Source organism: Glycine max, chromosome 8 (genome assembly GCF_000004515.6).
Source record: "Glycine max cultivar Williams 82 chromosome 8, Glycine_max_v4.0, whole genome shotgun sequence".
Taxonomy (NCBI): domain Eukaryota; kingdom Viridiplantae; phylum Streptophyta; class Magnoliopsida; order Fabales; family Fabaceae; genus Glycine; species Glycine max.
Window position 1 is genome coordinate 15,774,518 of NC_038244.2, and position 25,027 is coordinate 15,799,544.

General features: G+C 31.8%; 4 protein-coding genes across 7 annotated transcripts; 1 reads left to right on the forward strand and 3 right to left on the reverse strand.

Annotated features, from left to right (window-relative positions):
• Positions 1-606: 606 nt before the first annotated feature.
• Positions 607-7,309, forward strand: LOC100813711 (ABC transporter C family member 8). 4 transcript variants are annotated; one of them, XM_006585462.4, is made up of 12 exons: positions 607-708; positions 1,129-3,052; positions 3,177-3,497; positions 3,588-3,674; positions 3,752-4,357; positions 4,438-4,602; positions 4,684-4,978; positions 5,103-5,317; positions 5,425-5,730; positions 5,835-5,898; positions 6,401-6,640; positions 6,956-7,309. In XM_006585462.4, exons 1-12 carry the CDS (start codon positions 611-613, stop codon positions 7,069-7,071), a joined length of 4,437 nt encoding a protein of 1,478 aa, XP_006585525.1. In that variant the 5' UTR covers positions 607-610; the 3' UTR covers positions 7,072-7,309. The 4 variants fall into 4 exon arrangements, with proteins under 4 accessions (XP_006585525.1, XP_006585527.1, XP_003533014.2 ...); XM_006585464.4 differs by having other exon boundaries at positions 621-708; positions 1,620-3,052; XM_003532966.4 differs by lacking the exon at positions 607-708 and having other exon boundaries at positions 717-3,052.
• A 6,557-nt stretch (positions 7,310-13,866) lies between these two features.
• LOC100785357 (inorganic pyrophosphatase 2) lies at positions 13,867-16,063 on the reverse strand. The gene is made up of 4 exons (XM_003531578.5): positions 15,873-16,063; positions 15,650-15,771; positions 15,070-15,268; positions 13,867-14,594 (listed from the first exon to the last, which is right to left on the reverse strand). Exons 1-4 carry the CDS (start codon positions 16,008-16,010, stop codon positions 14,223-14,225), a joined length of 831 nt encoding a protein of 276 aa, XP_003531626.1. The 5' UTR covers positions 16,011-16,063; the 3' UTR covers positions 13,867-14,222.
• A 2,374-nt stretch (positions 16,064-18,437) lies between these two features.
• On the reverse strand, positions 18,438-20,471 carry LOC100785897 (inorganic pyrophosphatase 2). The gene is made up of 4 exons (XM_003531579.5): positions 20,072-20,471; positions 19,805-19,926; positions 19,520-19,721; positions 18,438-18,943 (listed from the first exon to the last, which is right to left on the reverse strand). Exons 1-4 carry the CDS (start codon positions 20,207-20,209, stop codon positions 18,617-18,619), a joined length of 789 nt encoding a protein of 262 aa, XP_003531627.1. The 5' UTR covers positions 20,210-20,471; the 3' UTR covers positions 18,438-18,616.
• A 1,826-nt stretch (positions 20,472-22,297) lies between these two features.
• Positions 22,298-24,579, reverse strand: ACP1 (acid phosphatase ACP1). The gene is made up of 4 exons (NM_001353626.1): positions 24,355-24,579; positions 23,865-23,986; positions 23,548-23,749; positions 22,298-22,927 (listed from the first exon to the last, which is right to left on the reverse strand). The coding sequence occupies exons 1-4, from the start codon at positions 24,490-24,492 to the stop codon at positions 22,571-22,573; spliced, it is 819 nt and encodes a 272-aa protein (NP_001340555.1). The 5' UTR covers positions 24,493-24,579; the 3' UTR covers positions 22,298-22,570.
• Positions 24,580-25,027: the final 448 nt, after the last annotated feature.

Below are 25,027 nucleotides of genomic sequence, written 5' to 3' on the forward strand. Positions count from 1 at the left end.
CTAAAATAAATTTTATAATAAGAAAATATATTATTATATTTTTTTTCTTCTAAAACTTATAAAACAAAGGATCTGCTAAATAAAAAAATGTATACATACAATTAAAAAGTACATGGAAACATATGAAAATCAAAATCAATCACATACTTGATTATTAAAGTTATATTGTTTACAAAGAGAGTTTTACCAACAAGTTATTGGTCCAAATGATCTTGGACTCAGTTCCTTTAGTACGGTTTCAAGAATCTTATAATATGATTGGAAGGGAAAACTTCATTAAAGATATCCATATTAGTTATCAATAAAATTAGTGAATATTCACACTAATACTATGCTACGAAAAAGGGAAAATTTTATATCAAAATAACTTATGAGAATTACAAAAGTCTAATTGATATAATGTGTTCATTATTCCTGCTTATTATTCCTACTTTTAACACCGAGTTTTTATTTTATTACTTTTGTAACTCACATCAAATCCTAAAGTATCTCAAAAACAATTAATCATTAACTCTCTTGATACGTTGAGTTAAGAAAAAAAATAGAAAGACTTATTATAAAAAGAAAAAGATAATAGTACAACCAAAAAAAAAGTGTAACAAAAAATTGGATGGATAGGACGAGGACCTCGAGGAACACACCTCTTGTCGTGCATGCAACAAGCCACTCTCTGAACTACATAAATGGCTTGCTTGGGAGGCACAACAGGTACGCCATATAGGACACTTATATTTTGTTGCCTTAAATATATTTTTTCGTCGATGTAAATATACTAAATTTTGGATTTTATCCCTGTAAATTTTGGTTTGTTTTTTGTTCCTGTAAAATTATAATTTGTGACTTTTTTGTCTATACCAGAGTAACTTTGATATATTTAGAGGAACGTAATCCATTCCTCTTGTAGTTGTAGTTGTAGGTGTGTACATGGTGTTTTACTTCTTGCTCTTCTTCAAGACAACCTCGTATTCAGATGCAACTTTTAAGAATTGGGATAGTGCTTCTATATATACAGAACATGTTTTCTTTAAGTTTTCAAACTTTGAATGTAAAGATTATTATGAACTCTCATTGTTTCTCTTTTACTGGATTTGCTGATAACTTCTCATGGATTTGCCTTGGAGAATTCAGTTTGACTTCCTTTTCCACCCAAAGGTGTATAATAGACATTATCAACATTTTTTTTATGGGTGTCTTTTATGCATCATTGCTCTCCAATCTGATCAAGAAAAGCCCTGCAAGTAGTAGCTACAGAAAGGGGTGGATTCATGTAGTTGCTTCAGTATGTTGTACTCTTTTAAGCATTGCATATTTTATTGATGGTTTGTGGAATCTCATAGCCAAAAAAACCACTGGCTTCAATCAGCTGAACTTGTTGGTTTGCATTATCAGAGGACTAGTTTGGATTTCTTTAGCAGTTTCATTGTTTGTTCAAAGATCCCAATGGATAAAAATTTCATGCTCTATTTGGTGGATGACTTCATGTACATTGGTTTCAGCATTCAATGTTGAAATTCTAGTCAAAGAGCATACATTTGAAATTTTTTATATGGCAATATGGCCAGTGCACATTCTAACTATTTTCTGTGCCTTCCAAAACCATGGCTTCTTTGTCCCACAAGAAACACCAGATGCCAGTTTATGTGAGCCTCTATTAGTTCATAAGGACATGCATAAACAAACAGAACTAGGTCATGCCTCTTTTTGCAGCCGATTCAGTTTCTCTTGGATGAATGCTTTACTCAGTTTGGGTTACTCAAAGCCACTAGCACTTGAAGACATCCCTTCTCTTGCTTCTGAAGATAAAGCTGATTTTGCCTATCAAAAGTTTGTACATGCATGGGATTCCCTTTTGAGGGAGAGGGGCAGGAACAATTCTAGAAACTTGGTTCTATGGTCCATAGCTCGAGTTTACTTGAACGAAAACATCTTCATAGCTATTTGTGCATTTCTCAGGACAATTTGTGCTGTTGTTTCTCCTTTACTTGTTTATGCTTTTGTAAACTATTCCAGTAGCATTGAGGAAGAGCTAAAACAAGGAATAGCCATAGTGGGGTGTCTTATATTTGCCAAGGTAGTTGAGTCTGTTTCTCAGAGGCATTGGTCTTTTAACTCAAGGAGGTTAGGAATGAAAATGAGATCAGCTTTAATGGCTGCAGTGTATCAAAAGCAATTAAAACTTTCAGCTTTGGGTAGGAGAAGGCATTCAACTGGTGAGATTGTGAATTACATTGCAGTTGATGCCTATCGAATGGGGGAGTTTCCATGGTGGTTTCATACTTTAATGTTTTCTGCATTGCAAGTTTTTCTGGCTCTTGGTGTCCTTTTTGGTGTTGTTGGTCTAGGTGCTCTTCCTGGTTTGGTGCCTCTTATCATTTGTGGATTTCTCAATGTACCATTTGCAAAGATCCTTCAAAAATGTAGGTCGGAATTTATGATTGCACAGGATGAGCGTCTGAGGTCAACTTCAGAGATTCTTAGTAGTATGAAAATCATAAAGCTACAATCCTGGGAGGATAACTTCAAGAAATTTGTTGAATCCCTTCGCGCTAAAGAGTTTAAATGTTTGGCTGAAGCACAGTTTATGAGAGCTTATGGAACATTTATATATTGGATGTCTCCTGCCATCATTTCCTCGGTTATTTTTGTGGGATGCGCGCTTTTCCAGAGTTCCCCGTTGAATGCTGCAACTATCTTCTCAGTTCTTGCAGCATTGAGAAGCATGGGAGAACCTGTCACATTGATTCCAGAAGCACTTTCTGTTCTGATCCAAGTTAAGGTCTCCTTTGATCGTATCAACACTTTTTTGCTTGATGATGAGATAAAAAGTGATGATATTAGAAGAACTTCAAAACAAGATTCTTGCAGCAAGAGTGTTGAAATTCTAGCAGGCAACTTCAGTTGGGATCAGCAGCAATCAGTGCCTCCAACTTTGAGGAAAGTGAATTTTGAGATCAAGTGGGGGCAGACAGTAGCAGTTTGTGGCCCAGTTGGAGCTGGAAAAACATCTCTCCTGTATGCAATACTTGGAGAGATACCCAAAATTTCAGGAATTGTGAGTTATTGATCATCCAAATTTAGTATATTATAACATTAAACATGAAGCAACTTAGTAATTTTAATGACTATTAAACTCTTTATTTATTTTTCTTTTTTGCTCTTGTGAAAATGGAAAACAGGTTAGTGTATGTGGAACACTTGCCTACGTTTCCCAAACTCCTTGGATCCAAAGTGGTACAATTCGTGATAATATTCTCTATGGAAAACCAATGGATGAAACCAGGTATGGATATACCATTAAGGTCTGTGCCTTGGATAAGGATATTGATGGATTTAGACATGGTGATCTTACGGAAATAGGTCAGAGAGGGATCAACATGAGTGGAGGACAAAAGCAAAGGATTCAACTAGCTCGTGCAGTCTATAATGATGCTGATATCTATCTCCTAGATGACCCTTTTAGTGCTGTAGATGCTCATACTGCTTCTATTCTGTTTAATGTAACTTGAACCACAATTTGATTCTAAAAAACAATGAAACCATTGGATCATATACTGGAAACTATTCTGATTTATGTTATGCAATTGCAGGATTGTGTCAGGGTTGCTTTAAGAAGGAAAACAGTTATTCTTGTGACTCATCAAGTTGAATTTCTCTCAAAAGTTGATAAAATCTTGGTATTGTCTCATATTCAAATTCTATATTTCTATTTGTTCTCTACCCATTAGTAAGGAAACTGTGTTTGCAATTTTAGGTAATGGAAAGAGGAAAAATTACTCAATTGGGTAATTATGAAGATCTGTTGACTGCTGGAACAGCATTTGAACAACTTTTGAGTGCTCATAGAGAGGCAATTACAGGGATAGAAAAAAGTAGTGCATACAAAAGAGAAGTTGAAAATTTGGTTGCAGTTCAGCTTGAGGACTCTCATGTTTGTAATCTCACTAAAGGTGGAAGTGATGGGGACATTTCTACCAAGATTCAACTTACACAAGAAGAAGAAAAGGAGAGTGGTGATGTTGGGTGGAAGCCATTCTGTGACTATATTTTCTTCCCCAAGGGATCTTTGCTTCTATGTTTGAGCATATTAGCACAATTTGCTTTTGTAGGTTTTCAGGCTGCATCAACTTATTGGCTTGCTCTAGCCATTGAAATGCAAAAAGTAACTAGCAGCATCTTAATTGGAGTTTATAGTGTGATTTCTTTTTTAAGCATTGTCTTTGTATATCTGAGGTCTTATTTTGCTGCACATCTTGGTTTAAAAGCTTCTAAAGCTTTTTTCTCTGCCTTCACTGATGCTATCTTTAATGCTCCTATGTTGTTCTTTGATTCAACCCCTATAGGAAGGATTTTGACCCGAGTAAGGTTCTTACTGTGTATTGAAAGACTGATCTCTATTCTTGTAACTGTTCTTTGACCCAATATGTCTCTAACTTACAGGCTTCATCAGATTTGAGTATTTTAGATTTTGATATCCCTTTTACCACCATCTTTGTAACATCTGAAATAGCTGAACTTCTGACAATGATTGGGATAATGGTTTCGGTCACATGGCAAGTGCTCATTGTTGCAGTTCTTGCCATGGTGGCCTCAAAATATGTTCAGGTAATTTTTTTCCTAGCCCTGCTCAAATGTAGTAATGATCGTTTTGTTATTTTACCTGTGCTTTTTTTTTTTTGGATGAAGGGCTATTATCAAGCTTCTGCTAGAGAAATTATACGGATCAATGGAACTACTAAAGCTCCTCTTATGAATTTTACAGCTGAGACATCACTTGGTGCAGTTACTATCAGAGCTTTCAACATGACTGACAGATTTTTCAAAAACTACCTTAATCTTGTTGACACAGATGCCACAATGTTCTTTCATTCCAATGCTGCTATCGAATGGTTAATTCTGAGGATTGAATTACTTCAAAATTTGACACTCTTCACTGCAGCTTTGCTGCTTGTTCTACTTCCAAAGGGATATGTGGCCCCTGGTATTGTTATTCAATCATTACTCAACAAAATTAGCGTATATTACATTCTCATGTTATGTTCATATATTTGAATTTATTTCTTGCTGATAATTTCTAGCAATTTTTTGGGTTTGTCTGGTTACAGGCCTTGTTGGACTTTCTCTGTCTTATGCTTTTTCATTGACAGCAACCGTAGTTTATCTGACTCGAATGTTTTGTAACTTATCAAACTATGTAATCTCTGTTGAAAGAATCAAGCAATTCATTCACATACCGGCAGAGCCTAGTGCAATTGTAGAGGATAATAGACCACCACCTTCTTGGCCTTCCAAGGGTAGAATAGATCTCCAATCTCTAGAGGTAACGAACTAACCAAATATATACTTATGTGATTGCGTCTCTTTTCCACCTTTATCCATGTTCATGACAAATGAATTCAAGTCTGATTCTCTGTACAACGATTTCAGATTAGATATCGGCCAAATGCTCCATTAGTTCTTAAGGGCATCTCTTGTAGGTTTGAAGAAGGGAGTAGAGTGGGAGTTGTGGGAAGGACTGGAAGTGGAAAAACTACACTTATAAGTGCTTTGTTTCGCTTAGTTGAGCCTACCAGAGGTGACATTCTTATTGATGGTATTAATATCTGCTCAATAGGGCTAAAAGATTTGAGAACAAAGCTAAGCATCATTCCTCAAGAACCAACTCTTTTCAAGGGCAGCATTCGAAAGAACTTGGACCCTCTATGCCTGTACTCTGATGATGAAATATGGAAGGTAAATCAACTGGCTCTACAATTGAAAAAACATGTAATAAATTGAATTGTTTTTCTCTATTTCTATTCACTAAGCAAAGGTTTTGTGGGCTTTCATTTTTACAGGCTTTAGAGAAATGTCAGCTTAAGGCAACAATTAGTAGTCTTCCAAATCTCTTGGACACTTCTGGTGTGTTAAATCTGTGAACTTGAAGCATACTCAAAGTGACAACAATCAAACTCTATATTAATTGATAGGACCAGTTACATGAATCAATCAATAAATATAGTTAGTTCTTTCAAATTATTTGCAAAACTGTATTGTTGATCCATACCATTAAAGATTTGACAAAATTTTACATGGACTATGAATTTCTTAACCGAAACTACCTTTTATGAGTTCAGGGCCAGGCATGTAAATTTTTGATACAGATCAAAATATAGGTAGACAGATACAATATATACCAAATTGGGAAATGCAAGCCCTTTCTAACCTAAGGTGTTTTGTCTCTCTTTTGAAATAACAAGATCATTTTAAAGCTACAATGAGTGAATAAAAACCCTGGTTATAATAGTGCAACTGTGCAACAATGACTGCATATTAGTCAAATTAAAATTTTACACATATAATGTATCAACAAACAAAAATTTTACTCCTGACTGAAATAGTCTAATTCTGACCAACTTAACAGTGAGTGATGAAGGTGAAAACTGGAGTGTGGGACAGCGTCAACTCATATGTCTCGGAAGAGTGCTTCTTAAGAGGAACAGAATTCTTGTTCTGGATGAAGCTACTGCTTCCATTGATTCTGCCACAGATGTTATTCTTCAACAAGTCATCAGACAAGAATTTTCAGAATGCACAGTTATAACGGTGGCTCACAGAGTTCCAACTGTAATAGACAGTGACATGGTCATGGTCCTATCCTATGGTATGTTGTTATTATTATTAATAGGCACTCCGTGCCTAGACTTGGAAGTTACCTATACATGTGGTTGAGTGTAACTTGTATTGAATGATGCAAAATGTTTTAGTTTGTGGTGATTTACAATAATTGAGGATAAAAAGGTTCAAAAGAAAAATGACACCAAATGAGATTATTCCATTTATAATAGTTACTTGGGGGAGGGGGTTACAAATTATGGTATGCTACTTGGCTTCTTGTTTCAAATTTTCTTTTCCTAGATACAACTGTGCTACTTCTTTTGTCATCCCTTTTTCCTTATGTTTATTCTGCTTACTGCAGGGAAAGTGGTGGAGTATGACAAGCCTTCAAAGCTCATGGGTACGAACTCTTCATTCTCCATGCTGGTAGCTGAATATTGGTCCAACTGCAATAGGAATTCGCTCCCAAAAGATTAGCATGTTTCAGCATTAGCACTGAGGAGAAGCAATATAATGAGAGCTAGAATGTAAAGTTCAATAATTTTCTTTACACGTATGAAACTCAATTATTATTTTTTATTGGTTACATGAGCTAAAAATGTATGAAACTCAATTATTATTTTTTTTGTTACATGAGCTAAAAATGTATGAAACTCAATTATTATTATTTTTTGTTACATGAGCTAAAAATGTATGAAACTCAATTGAATACTCATTTTTAAATCAAATAATAATACCTATTTTCCTTATAATAGAAACCTGAAGTAAATGCACTAATCTTTGTTAATGCAACCGCTATTTTTAATGTACACCATTGTTTCTTTTGTGATTTGAAATTCTGTATTGTATTTTAGTTAGCTGTTATGTCATGTTTTTTTGGTACATCTGTTTTGGGCTACATTTGTGGGACAATTTTTTAAATAAAAATTACCTATAAATTGTAATATATTTACATTGGGTGAGTCACGTCTTAAAACACAACTTTATATTTAAAAATTATATTTCAAAACACGACTTATTATTATGTAAATGCATTTTTCAATTTAAATTAAAAACAACTGTCTAGTTTAGTAACATAATTATTTGTGTTTATTGATGTCTTGTTACTAAACACAATTTTTTATTTATTTATTTTACTTTCCTAAAGTCATGACTCAACTCACAACTTCGCCCGTGTTTTGTTTGTTTTTTCTAAAAAAATATTTTTAAAACCAATTTATTTAAGACGACCTTGATTTATTTAAGAAAAAGAATGAAAGATGTGTTATAGAATACAATCTATCCAATTATGTCATGTAAGGCGAATTACAAAAATAAACAATTGTTTTTTAAAATACATTTAACTAAACAATGACTAAATTTCCGGCCAATCGGTCCCCCCTCCCCCGGCGGCACAGCACCGCCGTCGACGGCGAGCCCTAACTCATCATTCTCTTCGTTGAATTTTGCTGGCTCTCTCCGTAGTTGATAAGTTCGTTGCTCCTGATGCATGCAGTTGACGATGATTTTCCGGTTTCGAGGATGTCACGATGGACTCGACGGTGTTCTCGCTGCATTACCGGAGCCTCGCTCGGTCAGATTCCGGTAACATTCAGACTCGCCAGTTTGGCCTCACTTCGCCGAGCTCTCAGGAAAGTTTCATGGAGCTCACGGAGGCGAAGAGGATTTACGGCGAAGCGGTGCTCGATGCGGAGAATGCTGGCAGAGACTCGAACGACATGAGCATCGAGGGAGAGCACCAAAAGAAACATCGATTCGACAGAGTCTCTCCTGCGTTTGAAGCAATTTTTTTGCAGAAGGAGCGCCAAATGTGAGAAATAATTGTGTTTTCTTTTTAACTACTTCTAATTTAGGAGCTTTATTTTTCAATTTGTTATGAACTTGCAAAAAAATATGTCCACGCTGAAACTAAAGTTGCAAGTTTTTAATTTGAAACACAAAATGATTCTAGTGGAGACTAGTGACAGCTAGATAAGCTAACATGGTTTAATTGTGGTAATTAAGAGAATTGTTTTGAATTTTCTTTACATCTTTTTGAATTATGGTAAAAGAAACAAAACAATTGGTACTGCTTAAGAATGAAGTAATTTCTCCATTTGATAGCTTTGTGTGTTATTAATTCAAATGTGATCAACATATCTCCTGCTTAAGAACAAAAGTATATGCTCTGACAAGTGCCCCATTTTACAGACTTACTTTTTCACTGCTTTACTTTTAAAATACCCTACCTGATGCAGAGTTGTATATCTTTATAAATTCCCCTTCAACATTTGTCGATTTTTTCTTGGTTTGTTGAGCCATGATAATTTGAAGAACTGCAGCATTTTAACTAGAAAAAGAAGGGAAGTTAGTATTTTAAATGGGAGGTGTGATTGAAGAGAGTGATTGTGTCAGTCTGTTAGAGGTGCTTTTGTTTTGCTGTGACTTCCCGAGAGTTTTATTTAGGGGTACTTGAAATTTGGTCTAACATGCTAAGTTCAATAATGTACTCAGAATCAGGTGCTTTAGGTAATATTATACCGCTCATAACAGAAGCAAGTTATGGAAACCTTCGCAAAATGGTAGAGACAACTGATAGCTAGATAGCTCTTTAATATAATTTACAAGAAAACATTTGTTAATGGTGTTAAGAGAACTGTTTCAAACTTCTTGGCATTTTTTTTAATTCACAGAAACTTTAATCCCGCCGTTCCTCATGTCCCTTTAAACTTAGTGCTGATAATAGAAAGTTCAAATGATTCTAATAATTTACATCAAAAGAGAATCTGGCTTTGGCAACATGTAAAAATGGATATTTGACAAGTACTGGGGACTGCTAATTGTTATTGTGGACCGAAACAATATAACAATTCTACACAACTGATAATGATCAGAAAAAAAGTCTTATCATTATTATTATTACTATGTTCCAAGAAATGACTAAATTGTCCATATTAAGCATACCAGATACAAACTTTAATGTCATCATGAATTTCTAATCTCATGCAAGCAAATCACTTCTAAATCCCTCAACATTGGCATAATTCTAGTGAATTCACCAGATAAAATAAAATAAGACTTACTTGGGACTTCAAAGCTAGGATGTGACGATTGTGGTTGTGACCACGCTGAACTCTGTGCTCCTATTGTTGCTGAGGAAGAAAAGCAAGGTTGATATGATTTGTGGTGTTGATGAGATGATCTACACTCCCTTGAGACAACATCAAAGTGTTGAACTGATGCATGAAATTCTGAGGTATTGTTGAAGAAGTGCTGCTTTCTTGGCCCACATTTCCCTAATAACATAAACTAGGATGTGATGAATGTCGCTGTGGCTGTGAGGAGGCAGTTCTTCAAGAAGTCTTCATAACTCTAATGCCATTACGAGAAAATTTGGCCAAGAAAACAGCAATACCTCAACAATTCTTTGCATTGATTCTTCAACGAAGACACAAATTTTCATGTGTATTGATGCTTTGTATGTTAAATATCTTAAATTACAAAAAATTCTTGGTAAAAGAAAATCAAGATTATTCCCATATTAGAATATTGGAACAATCTTGGTTTTATTTTATCAGATTTTTTTAATTAAAGATACTCAGTATACTTGATTAAAAATAAGATTCAAATTTAAAGTAGAGATAGTTAAAAGGAGTCATTTAATTAATATGAAATAGTACGTATGACAAAGGAATTGGGGTTCTATTTAATATTAAAAAAAATGAATGGAAGGTCTACTAGCAAAACACTAATCCTTAATAGAATTGCTGATAATCAAGATCTTGATACGGTATCTTGCTTGACTTATCAAGATCTAATAATCAAGTTTGCTAAATATATTTAATTACAAAAAAACTCTAATAAAAGAAAATCAAGATTGTTCCTATATTTAAATATACGAACAATCTTGAATTTAATATAAGAACAATCTTGATTTTTTTCTCAGAATTTTTTTATAATAAAAGATGCTCAGTATATTTATTTAAAATAAGATTCAAATTTAAAGTGGAGATAGACAAAAGAAGTCATTTGATTTATATATGGGATATTACATATGACAAAGGAATTGGGGTTCTATTTAATATTATTTATAAAAAAAAAAAAGGAAAGGAATATTTTTTTTGGTACAAATTAATTCATCTGAATGATTCGGAATATATAAGGTTCATTTGTTATAGGTAGCGTTGGGTGTAATTCATTGATAGCGCCCGCGATTGAAGCATGACTTCCCATTATAACTTGTAATGCTATGTGAACGATAGATCATAAAAATAATATGATTGAGAAGTTATAAATGTAAATAAAAGATGGGAAAAGGAATTGAATCAAATTATTTAGAGTTGTGACAAAATTGAAATCCCTTCCTGAAAGTGAAATGAGCATTTGTAATGCTATGATGGATTACCCTTTTTATCAAAACCTTTATTGCAAAGATTACGGGCATAATACAAGTGTGTACCTGTTATGATGTCAACAATATGAGCTGAATCAGCACTACAGGGGGGCAGTTTCTGATTTGAAAAGTACATTGCATTCACTAAAATTTGTTGGTTATCTTCAAGAAAATTTTAACTTTATTCCATGAATGGACAACCAAATCTAATCTTTCTTCTAACAACCAAAAATATCTAAGCTCTTTCTAGGCCTGAGTTACTCATATAATAAGGTCACCTAATCACCTATATGACTAAATCAAGGGGCACTAGTTGCTCTCCTAACCCTCATCAGATTCTGACAATAATTAAAACTGCGTTTACCACAAAATCAAAATTATTAAGTAGCATGATTACAACAATACTTGTTTTACTTTGCTTGTATATATTGAAAATGGCTTTCGTAATTGCAAATAAGTTGAAAGAAGTTCAATTATAGAAGCAGTGTTTAGTTAAATAGTTTAATGAAGTGCAAGCTAGCTCTAATAATATGAAAACTTATGTCAACATTTATTCATCATAATTAAAGATTATTAAAAGTTCTTCCAAACACACTCATAGTGGATATCTAAACTGCACGCAGCATGCTGCATGTATTTCACACAACACAACTGCTCTAAAGATTTTAAAGAGGCAAAAGATGGAACTCATTACTTCTACGGAAGAAGTTCTATAGAAATAAGGAGAATGATTTTTGCACATTTATTTACCTACAAACCATTTTATTGTGTAAAAGAAAACCTTTTTTTTTTGCCCTATTATCCTGTCCGGTGGTTGAGATTGGCCTAGAAAGATGTAGATTTTTGTGCAGGAATTAGACCAATCTTTTCAAGAATTGGAATATTGTCAAATTTAATTATAAAACAAGAATAGTGCAAAATATAAAGGTATATACATATAAAACATAAGTGCAATGCTTGTCCTAAAAGAAGAGCGTGTAGCAAAAAGACTTGGACACAACATGATCCTGAGAAATAATGCAATGTGTTGGTAGTGTTTATAGGTTTGGTTGATAATCTATGTTATGGTTACAGTGTTATCTTGCTTTCATGCTTTTTCTTTTTCTCAAGTGAGATCCAACTTGTGTGCATTCCCTAATTAATGGTAGAATAAAGCAAGCTAAAGGTGGTTTAGTGCGCATGATAGATATACTACTCAAACAAGGCAAACTGATGCATTATTATGCATAGAAGCATATATATAGCTCTTTAATTTTCCTGATTCAGTTGCGTGTACTTTGAAAAACAGACTAAACAAATCCAGCAATTTCTGAGAAAGCAAAGAAGATGACAAATTAATAATGACAATGGAGAAGGTATGGTGCATGAAAAAAGTGACTGAGATTGGATATTTCTAGTTAATTAAGCATTGACCGAAATCATGAATACCTTTGGTTCTATAATTGCCCAATTGGTGGTTTTGTACATAGCATATCTATTTTCAATTTATCTTTAATACGATTTAAAACTATAGTTGAAAATTACTACTTTAACGTGGAAACTAAATTATAAATAGGATGCATCTAATAAATTTTAGTCAATAATAAAAAAATTAAAAAAATATATATATTAAAGAATAAAAACGTATTTATTTCACGATTTAATTTTTCATTTTCAGAAATCACATTACCATAAACATTATTCCTAAAAATATTTATCCCATGAATATGTTTGGTTAGTATTTATTAATTTTGAAACAAATTTATTCCTAATATTTATTCCTAGAATTTATTTAATTAAATAAAATAAGTGAAAGAGAAAGTAGAAGAGTAGTGGAAATAGATAGTTATTGTCCATTTCCATGGGAATATAGATATCCCACCCCCTACTCACTCATGGGAATACAAATTCCTTATAAACTTTGAGAATACATTGTCATAATCTTCAAACAAACAGAAATATTCATTCTCTCTCGCTCTCGTATTCTCAAAAGTAAGATGAGATGAAACAAATATGGTCTAAGTTTTAATTGTATTCAACGAAATGTACTAAAGAAAGTATTACAGTATATAGTTTTTCTTTTTTTAAAGGACGTATATAGTTTTTCTGCGTATCATTGTATTTAACTATACGTTAACAATTACAATTGGGTATATATATTGGAACTAGTGGATTAGGTTGAAAAGGCTTGAATTCAATATAGAGTTCTAAAATAATGTTTAAGACTAGTGAAAAATCGGTATTTTTAGTTTTTTAGCAAGTTTTTGCGAGTTAAAATCATATTAGACTTTATTGAAAGTATGAAATTTTTTGCCAAATGTATTAAAGGTCTAGGCACACTACGCAATAAAGGCAGAGCTCTTTAAAAAAAATGTATGAAATTTTTTGCCAAATACTACCTTAAACTTTGTTTCTAAAATTCTTTCTCTAGATCTTTGTTTGATATGGCAAGATCTGTTTCATTATAAATTTGAATCTTCGCATATTATTTCTTTCACATTCCTTTTCATGTAAGAAAAATGGCTCAAAATAAATAAATTTTACTTAAATAATAATATATCTTACTACAAATTATGTATCTTTGATTTTCTTAACAATATAATACGACATTCTCTTTCAATTACATAATATCCTGCCTAAAAATCTATTTGTAGAATTCTCACTAAAAACCATTTGATTATCGCATAGTATCGTAATCCTTTGAATAAAGTAGTCACAGTTTTGCTAGTTACATTTTAACATGAACCAATAATGTGTTTCATCCGTGCTTCAAATTAACAAAATAATTGTCGGGTAAAAATATCTTGTCAAAAGGCAGAAGTCTAATTCTTAACTTTTCAGCTAACAATTCAAGCTTTTATTAAGAGAAAAAGGTTGTTTAACAATGGGCATGCACCACAAATTACTTTAGCCTTTTATACTTTTATTCAACATAATATATTTTATTACCAAAGCATGGTCTCATACATTGCCTGAGAATGCAACAACAGTACTTAAAATAATTCAGAAGTTGATAAGACACAATAATGGCCCTTATTTTTTATTTTGAGGGCTACAAGAGAGTATAACAGCTTTAGTAACAAATTAACATCCTTGACAAATTATTTGGTGATTTGAGACTATTATAATTTAAACTAATTTTTATGTGACACAGTATTTTTTTCATAACTTAAATACTTGAATATGTGTCCTATAGAGATTACTATCATATACGTGGTGGATGATATAGAACTACTTAATAATTTCTCCCTTGCAAATTGTAACTATAGCTGACTAGTTACTGAGGAACTGATAGGGCTTTAGGCAATGGTTGAAGAGTGTCAATAGGAATGGGCCCCATCTTGCAATCAACTGAGACTTTCTGAGTAGAATTGTTAATGTTGCTTCCTTCCCCAATAGCTTTGTTGATAACATGTAGCAGAACATGCTCAAGCTCTTTCCCATCTCTCCAACCATGTACCTCTGCCTTTATCTTATTAGAATTTTTGGAAACTAAATCACACAATGGAAAGTCCTTTCTAGGCATCAAATAGTCACTATCTTTGAGCCTCAAACTTGGGCAAAAATCTCCATTTCCATCTCCAAGATAGATTATTTTCTTCTTTCCTGCTGCTGCAAGGGAATTTTGGATCCTTTCTATCACCAATCCCTGTATGTCATTTGAGAACTTATGAGGAAAAATAAAAAACTGTAAACATATAAAGTATTTCTAGTGCAATCTTGATAAATAAGCAATAATATTTATGAATTTTATTCTCGGAATTATCTTATTTTTTATTGAAATTTTTTTATGTACATTTTTTCAGACATAATTTTGTCAAATGTTGCCAGGTTCCCCTGGTTGTGACATACAAATGACAGAGACCAGAAAAGTGGAGGATGTGAGGTCAATAATCACAAAGTGTTAAAATTATATTAATTTAATATTCTCAAAAGTGAAATTGACCAAATTAAAGCATCCCCCAATAACTGTTTCGTGGTTATTAACTTATTATTCATTAGCTTAGTATTAAGGAAGTAAAATAACAAAAACTTGAGTTATTAGCATATATAAGTAGAATAAATATGAGAATTAATTGCTTGGCCATAAGTAAATAGATCTTGGGAATTAATGCAATTATTGCCTTGCACATGTTTGGTGGACAAAGATTGCATCCATGAGAAGATTTAAGATAATCATGGTATGGACAAATATTGAGCCTCCCTTCATTGACATGGCTGGGGTTGGCTATGACCTCTGAGAAACAATTCCACACTCCATGATGCTTCAGGATTGTTTCAATAAAGAAAATGTTTGCGTCACTCACAATCTTCAGGTGACACCTGAATACATTTCCATAGCCATTAATTAGAATCTTCATCCAACCAACAAAAGAAAAATTAATGGTAACACACGTTTTACTAGCTATTTGATCACAGGGGTGTGTTCATTAGGAGAAAAAATAAAAGAAACTTAAGGGCTACTAGATTACTTTGAAAAAGTATATTTTTTGCTGTTACTTTTAATTACAAAACCGTTACTTTATTTTTAATTTGTTTTTTATTTTCAAATATATTCATTCTCCAAACAGTCAAAACAATTTTTTGTTTTCTCTAGGTAATTGTTTTATAATTAAAAGTGAACACAGAAAATATTCTCTTTTTTTCTCTTAGTAGGTACAATTTACATGTAATAAAGAAGAGTGAAAGAGAAACAGAGATTACCCAAGAGAATAAGCTGCCTCAATAGCAGGGACAGTCCTAGGATGCATTGGTGTCCTATTCAGAATTTCTACAATGTCTTGAATGGTTTTCCCTTGTGAATGAAGTTCATTCATCATCTTATCCTGCAACAATGTTTTAGGAAAAGAAAATTATAACCCAAACATGAAAAAAAAATAAGCTTTAAAAATATAGTAATACGTAAAGCACAAAAATAAATGAAAACCATTAGAGGGTTCCAAGCCATGCTAGGAAGAAGCTGATAGAACTTTTCAGTTAAACCGGTCTCATCAAGCACCCAATTATCACTATCACACTCAATGATTGTTGAGTCAAAGTCAAATATCACTACAATCCCAGCCATTTGAATGCACCAAAACAAATAATGTAGAGATAAACTAACTGTGAGGTCATGCACTAATTGAGAGGGTATTTATAGGAAAAGAAGGTGAGAGCTAGCACGTAATTAGGCATGATATTAATTAGGAGCATTTAGATTCCAAGGATATTATTGTAGTGAGTATTAGGAAAAGCCACTTTCTCTCCACTTTTTCACATTTTCTTTTATTGGGGCAAGTAATTTAGAGGAAAGGATGGTCGAGAACATAGATATATTCTAACACGAGTTAACATGCTGAATAGCCTTGTACTAGAAGAATGGAGTACTAGGGCAGAAATCTGAAATCAATGGTACGAAAAAATTGTTGTATAGACTTAATTTGTATAAACTGTGTTTATTAAATTCAAAACTCTGTTTGTAACATAGTTATAAAAATTGGAGTGGCTCAACCCCGATGTCCTCCGGTTAAGACATAAGACAAAGGACTGAAAATACATTTGTTTCGATTTGATCCAGATTGATTCAATTGGGTTGGTCAAATCCAATGACCCGAATCGAATTGGTCCAATTTGACTTGATTGAGTTTTTTTTTCAATTCTAATGCTATGTTAAATTGTTAATAGTTAATTATTAAATAACATATAATATGCTTCTATAATATATTTTTTTTATCTTAATAACAATATATAATAATTAATTATCATAGTATTAATCATGATATGATTCAATATTTATGTGTTATACATCTTCAACATATTTGCTTATAATCATTCGATAAATTTTGTATTTAGTTCTGAGAAATAAGAGTTTTTTTTAATAATTTAATGATAATATCCAACAAAATAGTAGTAATCTATAATAATAAATGACTACATAATTTGTTATAGTTTGATCATGACAATATAATTTAATTTTGTAGTATAAAAATATGAATTGATTATTATGTTAGATATATTATATATATTTTTTAAAAATTTAATATATATACCAGGTCAATAAGTAATCAACTGGTTGAACTTCTTATCCATTGATCCAATGTCTTGATCGGGTCAATAATTGAACTGATTTTCATAGCACTGGTCTTTAAGGTAAATGCACAAGTTATCATTTTAAATAGGTTTAGTTGAACAATTTTATGTTTTACTTTGGTGATATTGCAATTTTGTCACAAGTTTTATTTTGCATATTGCAATTTTGTTCATTTGTTAGTAAAAGTATTGGAGGTTACCTTGTTTTGGTTTATATAATTTGCATAATTGATAATTTTGTATAATCAAAATAAAATATTTAATGAATAAATTTATCATATTAACTGTTAATATGTTGTCATATACTAATAAATATAAACATATACTGACTTTCTCTTTGATGTCATGTTTCACTCCATTTTCTTTCCATTGTTCGATTTGTTTTATATCACATGGCTTATACTATTATATTTATTTTAATAGTATAATATTTATATTATTTTTAATTAAAATGATAAATTATTAATTTAAATTTTTAAAATTAAATTTGCACAATGGTCATATTTTTTAGCTCAACTGGACCATTGGCCCAAAACAACTTCTTATGTTATTTTTTTTTCTTATTGGGCTTAGCTTGCCCGTTTATTTCAATTTCTGTTCTTTTTTTATTATTTTGAGCCTGAAATAAATTTATTAAATTATTATTAGGAACAGAAAAGAAAAATAAATATAAAAAATAAGAGAAAATTAGGTGTTGACATTGTGTCTCATTCCCATAAACCTGGTTATGTTCTATTATTAGTTACATATACATTACACGTTTGACAAATTATACAGTATGTTTAAAAAAAGTATATGTTTAAATGGCAAATTATACCCCAAGAAGAAAAATATATATAAATGATATATTATACCCAAAAAAAAAGGAAAATAGCAGAAGCTACAATCTCATTCATTCTCAACCATAGAACATAACCGGGTTCCATTTTCTCTTTGACAGATAGAGAAATTCAACAATCTAGCCATCACTAGTGAGTTCTACAGAGTACAATATTACACACGGTTCAATGCCTCATGGTAACTCCTTTTCTTCGAGTCCAATAGCTCTAATGATACTTAAGTAATTTCAACATTATTAATGGGTTAGAGAATTGAGCCAATACATTTAGCATCGTTCTTGACTCTAAGAAAACATTTGGAACACCTGAAATTTCTCGATTTCATCTGTTTTTTTTTTTTTTTTTGAAAATAAGCTGTCTGCAGACTCTGGAGTGTTTAGTGGGGCCTTTATCCTTTTGTGGCAATTCCTTATTAACTATAAATGGACAACTTTTTAAAGTAGCAAGTTATATTATTAGTATAATGTTTTTATAATATTTTTTTTGTTTCTTTCTATTACATTATTCATCTTATATAACATTTTTTCTCCTTTTATCGCAAAAAAAATTGTACAAATAGAAAACCAAAGTTTGGTGAAGATTTATAGGGCAAATCGGTATGTATTTGTTTTTGATAGATGTCCACCTTGGACACTTCCAACATTAGCAATTTTGGTGAAGATTTGATGATGGCTTATCAACGAAATAAGAAAAAAACCGTTGAGTTATGATACATTTTGAAAGATACTATAAACTAAGAAATTATGGTTGAACTTGGAGGACTTTAAGCAGAGACAGACAGAGTCTGTAACTTGCAATCAGATGCAATTAACTGCTCATGAACATTTTCCTCCATTGAAATTTTGTTGATTAAATGCAATAAAACTTGCTCCAACTCTTCTCCATCACTCCAGCCATGGATTTCAGCCTTAACAAGCAAAGGGTCTTTGCAAATCAAGTCCCACACTGGAAAGTTCTTCCTTGGCATCATAAAGTTTCTCTCTTTGAGCCTCAAGCTTGGGCAATAGTCACCACTACCATCACCAAGATAGATCATTCTCTTGTTACCTTCTTGTGAAATTGAATCTTGGATTCTATCTATGATCAAACCCTGCAATGGTTGAAAATAAAATAAGATTTTAGAATCATAATAGTTGGTCACAAAATTCCAAATGATAGAAACTTCTTAATTGGTATAAGAAGCTTCAATCCAACATCATTTGGTAGATGATTTTATACTTACTTGAAACTATTGGTGGACCTAGGTCAAAATTATTCCTTGCCATAATCAAATTCAGTGGGCACAAATACGAGACAAAACCACGATAGAGTGGTTGGTTGGTTAAGCAGAATTTTTTAATGGCCAAAAAATTAGGGGACAGCACTCCATTGTTATAGGATCAATGAACATGTTGAGTCACGTTAGCAGCCATCTTTATAGTGAAAAATACAAAAATAATTCTTTCCCAGAAGCTACAGCCAGTTCAGATCAACTTGGAAACAATATCTAAAAACGTGTATTGTTGCCAACTGTTTATACAAATCGATTTTTGAATTTTTAAACTAACATGAGTGTTTCAATTCAGAATTAACTCATGTATATTTTTCAATATTCACGACAAATCAAAAACAGGTCCACGTTATTTATGAAAAAAATATCTTTTAACAAAATAGGAAATATATATACCTTGCACATGTTTGGAGGGCATAAACTGCAGCCATGAGAAGCTTTGTTGAAGTCATGGCAAGGTTGAATCCTTAACCTTCCTTCTTCATTAACATAACCCGGGTTGGTGTTAATCTCCGAAAAGTATTCCCTTATTCCCAAGTGCTTCAGAATGGTCTCAATAAAAAACACGTTTGCATCACTCACAATCCTCAAATCACACCTGAAAAACCAAATCCCACAATAAATTTCCTCCCTAAATCATATTTAACAAAAATAAATTGTAAGAGATGCACAATTACGTACCCTAAAGCATGAGCTGCTTGAATAGCAGGTATAACTCTGGGGTGCAAGGGAATCCTATGCAAAACCTCTTCAATGTCCTCTATGGTTTTACCATTTGAATGAAGCTCCATCATCATCCTATCCTATAAATCCAAAACCGAAAAACAAAAAAGACTCGGTTAATCATGCCATTAAAATTAAAACCATGCATTATGCAAAGTTAAATATTTCAGATTAAAAAAAAAATAAAGAGCATGTGAGTGATGTGACATGACACAAAATGCTTACCATGAGAGAGTTCCAAGGCATGGTGGGAAGGAGCTGGTTAAACAAATCGGTGAAACCCAAATCATCGACGACCCAGTTGTCACTGTCGACATCGACGATGGTCTTGTCAAAGTCGAAAACAACCACAATTCCAGACATGGTTTTTGTTTTTTTTTGGAGAATGGAGAAAATCTCAATGACCCAGAGGAAGAAACCTCCTTCTCAAGAATTAGACTCAATTTGGGTGTCTCGTAGTGCTCTCAAGATTGGTTCTTGACTTGATTTTGTAGCCCAGAATGAGGAGGGTATTTATAGTGAATGTGGGTTAAGCCTAAACCTAAAACCCCCCAAAAAAAGAATCTTTGATTCCAAAGGAATATTACATTGCACCTGGTAGGGGAGAAAAGGAGGCCATGAAAAACTGAACTGAAAAGATGCCATTTTGCCCTCAGAAGAAATTTTTGTGTGTGGCACTTCAAATTCAATCTCAATCTGAACCGTTGGATGTGATGAAATTTAGGTTAGTCAGAGGATCGGAGGGTGTAGGAGGTTTAGCCTTGAGAAGAAAAGGCGGGAATATTCGATAGGGGAATTGAATCGGATGCATTTGTGCAGCCAATGAGAATATTCTGAGTATAGTCCGGTTCCAGCGAAGGTTAATTCATGTAATTCACTTTCATTTTTATGATAAGATAGATTCTCCGCGGTCATTTTTTGATAGTTAAAATATGATAAGATAAAATACAATAAGATAATTATTTTATTATATTATAGATTATAGGTAAAAAAAAATATCTTATTTTTTTATTTAGTTTAGTTTTTTATCCTTTAAAAAGTTTAATTTATTTTTATTTTATTGGTTGGTTTAGTTTAATTTTTTATCTTTAACAAAGTTTATTTTGATAAGATATTTTTTTTAATTTGATTTTTTTATTTAAGATTGATGTCTTTAATCATTTAAGTATTAATTTTTTTTGTTAAAAATAAAGTGAAAGAATATGGGAAAAAAATGAAAAAAAAACAAGTTTATTTTTTAAATGATTAACAATGTTAATCTTGAGGATCAAATAAAATAAAATATATATATATATATATATATATATATATATATATATAAATAATTAGATTGAATCAAGAAAATATCATAAATAAATAAAATTTTTAAAAAGATAAGTGATTAAATGAATAAAAAAATAAGATAAATAATTAAATTAAATTTTTTAAAAGATACAAAATTTCAAAATAAAAATAATCAAATAGATCATGTGGGTTAGACTATATCACCCTATTTGTTTCCTTGGTTAAAATATAATTAAAAAATAACAACATAGGATAAGTTCTCTCTCTTTCTCTCACTTTTTATATAAGATTTACGATTTATATAATAAAAAACATAATTTAGAGTAATATATTTAATATAACAATATATATATATCATAAATTTTATTGAGCAGATTATTTTATATATAATAATTTTGACTCATAAAATAATATTATATTATTAATTATTAAGAATTAAATAATAATTATTCAAATATTTTTTAAATATATATAATTTTATAAAAAAAAGCTAAAAACATAAATATTTTTTGTCATATTATTTGGCAAATTTTAAATAGATTTCTGAATTAAATTTTTTTAATTAGGTCCTTAAATTTGTATTTAATTTTTAATTAGATTTATGTAGACCTAATTAAAAAATAAATACAAGTCCAATAACCTATTTAAAAATTATCATAGTAAAGAGAACTAATAAAAATTATCAAATATCAGGAGAGGTGACAATCCTGGTCTGTAGAGACTTGGCCATTTCACTTTCAAAAAAACATAGACTTCACTATTTCTAATCAGCTTTGAACTATTGTTTTCAATTGTTTTTATTTGATTTATAATTAAAAAATAGTTTATAAACCTAATTAAAAAAAATTAAATAATCTAAGAACCTGCAGATTAATTTAATCTTTCTTTAACAATTTCATTTGTATTTATATTCATTTAGTTATACTTTTGCATTTATTGTTGTGTCATATAATTTAATCAAATTTATTATTCACATGTTTTATATCAATTTTTGCATTTCTAGAGTATGATTTATTTAATCTAATAGTCCTAAAATTAAAAATAAGTAAATAAATAGTGTTACCCTCAGCTTAGGATTTCACTAACATTAACATAGATTTCTTGTTTTTGGTTGAAAATAGATTTAGAAAACTCGAAACAGAAAAACAAACATGTTATTATCTTTTAGCATCCATCTCTTTTCATTATTTTCACATTCATTCATGCTTATTTCAGCTTACAGATTTAGTCAAATAATTTCCACTGTAAAATAATAATAAACACATAAAAATAACCAATCCGCAAGGATCTAGAGCAAACCACTATTTGTATCTGCTAGAAATTATAGCTGCCCATTTTGGACCACTTCCAACATTAACAATTTTAGTGATGAAGGTTAATCAACGAAAAAAGAAAAACCCCTTTTTGAGTTATGATACATTTTTTTTAGATACTAAGAAATTATGGTCTAACTGGGAGGACTTTAGGCAAACCCTCCAAAGCAGAGACAGAGAGAGTCTGTAGCTTGCAATCAGATGAAATGAACTGAGAATTTTCCTCCATTGAAATTTTGGCGATTAAGTGCAACAGAACTTGCTCCAACTCTTCTCCATCACTCCAGCCATGAATTTCAGCCTTAACAAGCAAAGGGTCTTTGCATATCAAATCCCACGCTGGAAAGTTCTTCCTTGGCATCATATAGTCTCTCTCTTTTAGCCTCAAGCTTGGGCAATAGTCACCACTACCATCACCAAGATAGATCATCCTCTTGTTACCCTCTTGTGAAATTGAATCTTGGATTCTATCAATGATTAAACCCTGAAATGGTTTTAAAAAAACTTTAGAATGAATAGAATGAATCATAATAATTAATCCCAATTAATAAAAATAAAAGAAACTTCTTAATTGGTATATGAAGCTTCCATCCAACATCTTTTGGTGGACAATTTTTTACTTATTTTGAACTATTGGTGGGCCTAGATTAAAATCAAATTCAGTGGGCTCAAATCAGAGACCAAAACCAATAAAAAGTGGTTGGTTGGTTAAGCAGAATTTTTGTAATTTTTTAAAAGGCAAAAAAATTAGGAGACAGCACTCCACTGTTATAGGATCAATTCATGACTCATGAACACGTTGAGTCACGTTAGCAGCCATCTTTGCAATTAAAAATAGCAAATAATACTTTCCCAGAAGCTAGAGTCAGTTAAGATAAACTTGAAAGCAATATCTAGAAACGTGTATTGTTGCCAACTGTTTATATAAATCGAGTTTTGAATTTCTTTAAACTAACGCGAGATTTCAATTCAGAATTAACTCAAGTATACTTTTGGTTATGATTTTAACAAATCAAACACGTGTCCGAATTATTTAAGAAAAAAATTATCTTTATCAAAGAATGATAAGGTAATAGATAACCAAAAAAAACAAATTGTATTTACCTTGCACATATTTGGAGGACACAAAGTGCAGCCATGGGAAGCTTTGTTGAAGTCATGGTAAGGCAAAATCCTTAACCTTCCTTCTTCGTTAACATAACCTGGGTTAGTGTTAATCTCCGAGAAGTATTCCCTTATTCCCAAGTGCTTCAGAATGGTCTCAATGAAAAACATGTTTGCATCACTCACAATCCTCAAATCACACCTGAAACACACAAATGCCACCATAAATTTCCTCTCCAATTTAGATTGTTAAAATAAAATAAAAAAAGAACAGAAACAGAATTTTGTGTAAGGAAAAGAGAAGCATCGTTACATACCCGAAAGCATGAGCTGCTTGAATAGCGGGTATTACTCTTGGGTGCAAAGGAATCCTATGCAGAACCTCTTCAATGTCCTCTATGGTCTTACCTTTTGAATGAAGCTCCATCATCATCCTGTCCTGCAAATCCGAAACAAAGAAACAAAAGACTCGGTTATTCGTTTCATTAAAACAATGCATTTTGCAAATTTAAAATTTTTTTTAAAAAAAGGGCAAAACAGAGTATTAGAGAAAATTAGAAAAATACAAAATTTAGATGCAATTCGTACTTTTTAGTACCGTGTTCTCACCTTAAAATTAGAGTTTCACCTCAATAACACATTAATTTTTAATGCAAATGCAAACTTTTACTATACAAATTATGAAGGTAAAACTCTAGTTTTGATAGAAGAACAACACAAAAACATGTGACGAATTGCATCTAAGTTTTTGCTACAGAAAAAAAAAAAAACAAACAAACAAACAAAGACATGACACGAAATGCTTACCATGAGAGAGTTCCAAGGCATGGTGGGAAGAAGCTGGTTGAACAAATCGGTGAAACCCAATTCGTCGATGACCCAGTTGTCACTGTCGACATCGACAATGGTCTTGTCAAAGTCAAAAACAATCACGGTTCCAGACATGTTGTTTTGAAGAAGAAACTTGTTTCTCAAGAATAAGGCTCTGTTTGGGTGTGTTGTAGTGATCTCAAGATCGGTGGTTCTAGGCTTGGTTTTGCAACCCTAAGAGAAAAGGGTATTTATAGTGAACGTGAGTGAAGAATTTTTTTTCTAAAAAAAAAGAATCTTTGATTCCAAAGGAATATTACATTGCACTTGGGATGGATAGTTGCTGGTAGGAGAGAAGGAGGCCATGAAAAACTGAAAACCGTAAAGTTGCCATTTTATTTTACCCTCATAGAAGAATTTCGGTGTGTGGCGTTTCAAATTCAATCTCAGCCGTTGGATGTGATGAAATTGGGTTGGTCAAAGGATCGGAGGATGTAGGTGATTTTGGCCTAGAGAGCAGAACGAGGGAATAAAAGGGAATATTCGAGAGGGGAATTAATTGCCTCTCCTGACTGTGAAATGTACTTCTCCAACACGAGAATATTCTGGGTATTGTCCGGTTCCAGAGAAGGTTATTTCATACATTTCTTTCATTTATTCTGCACTTAAT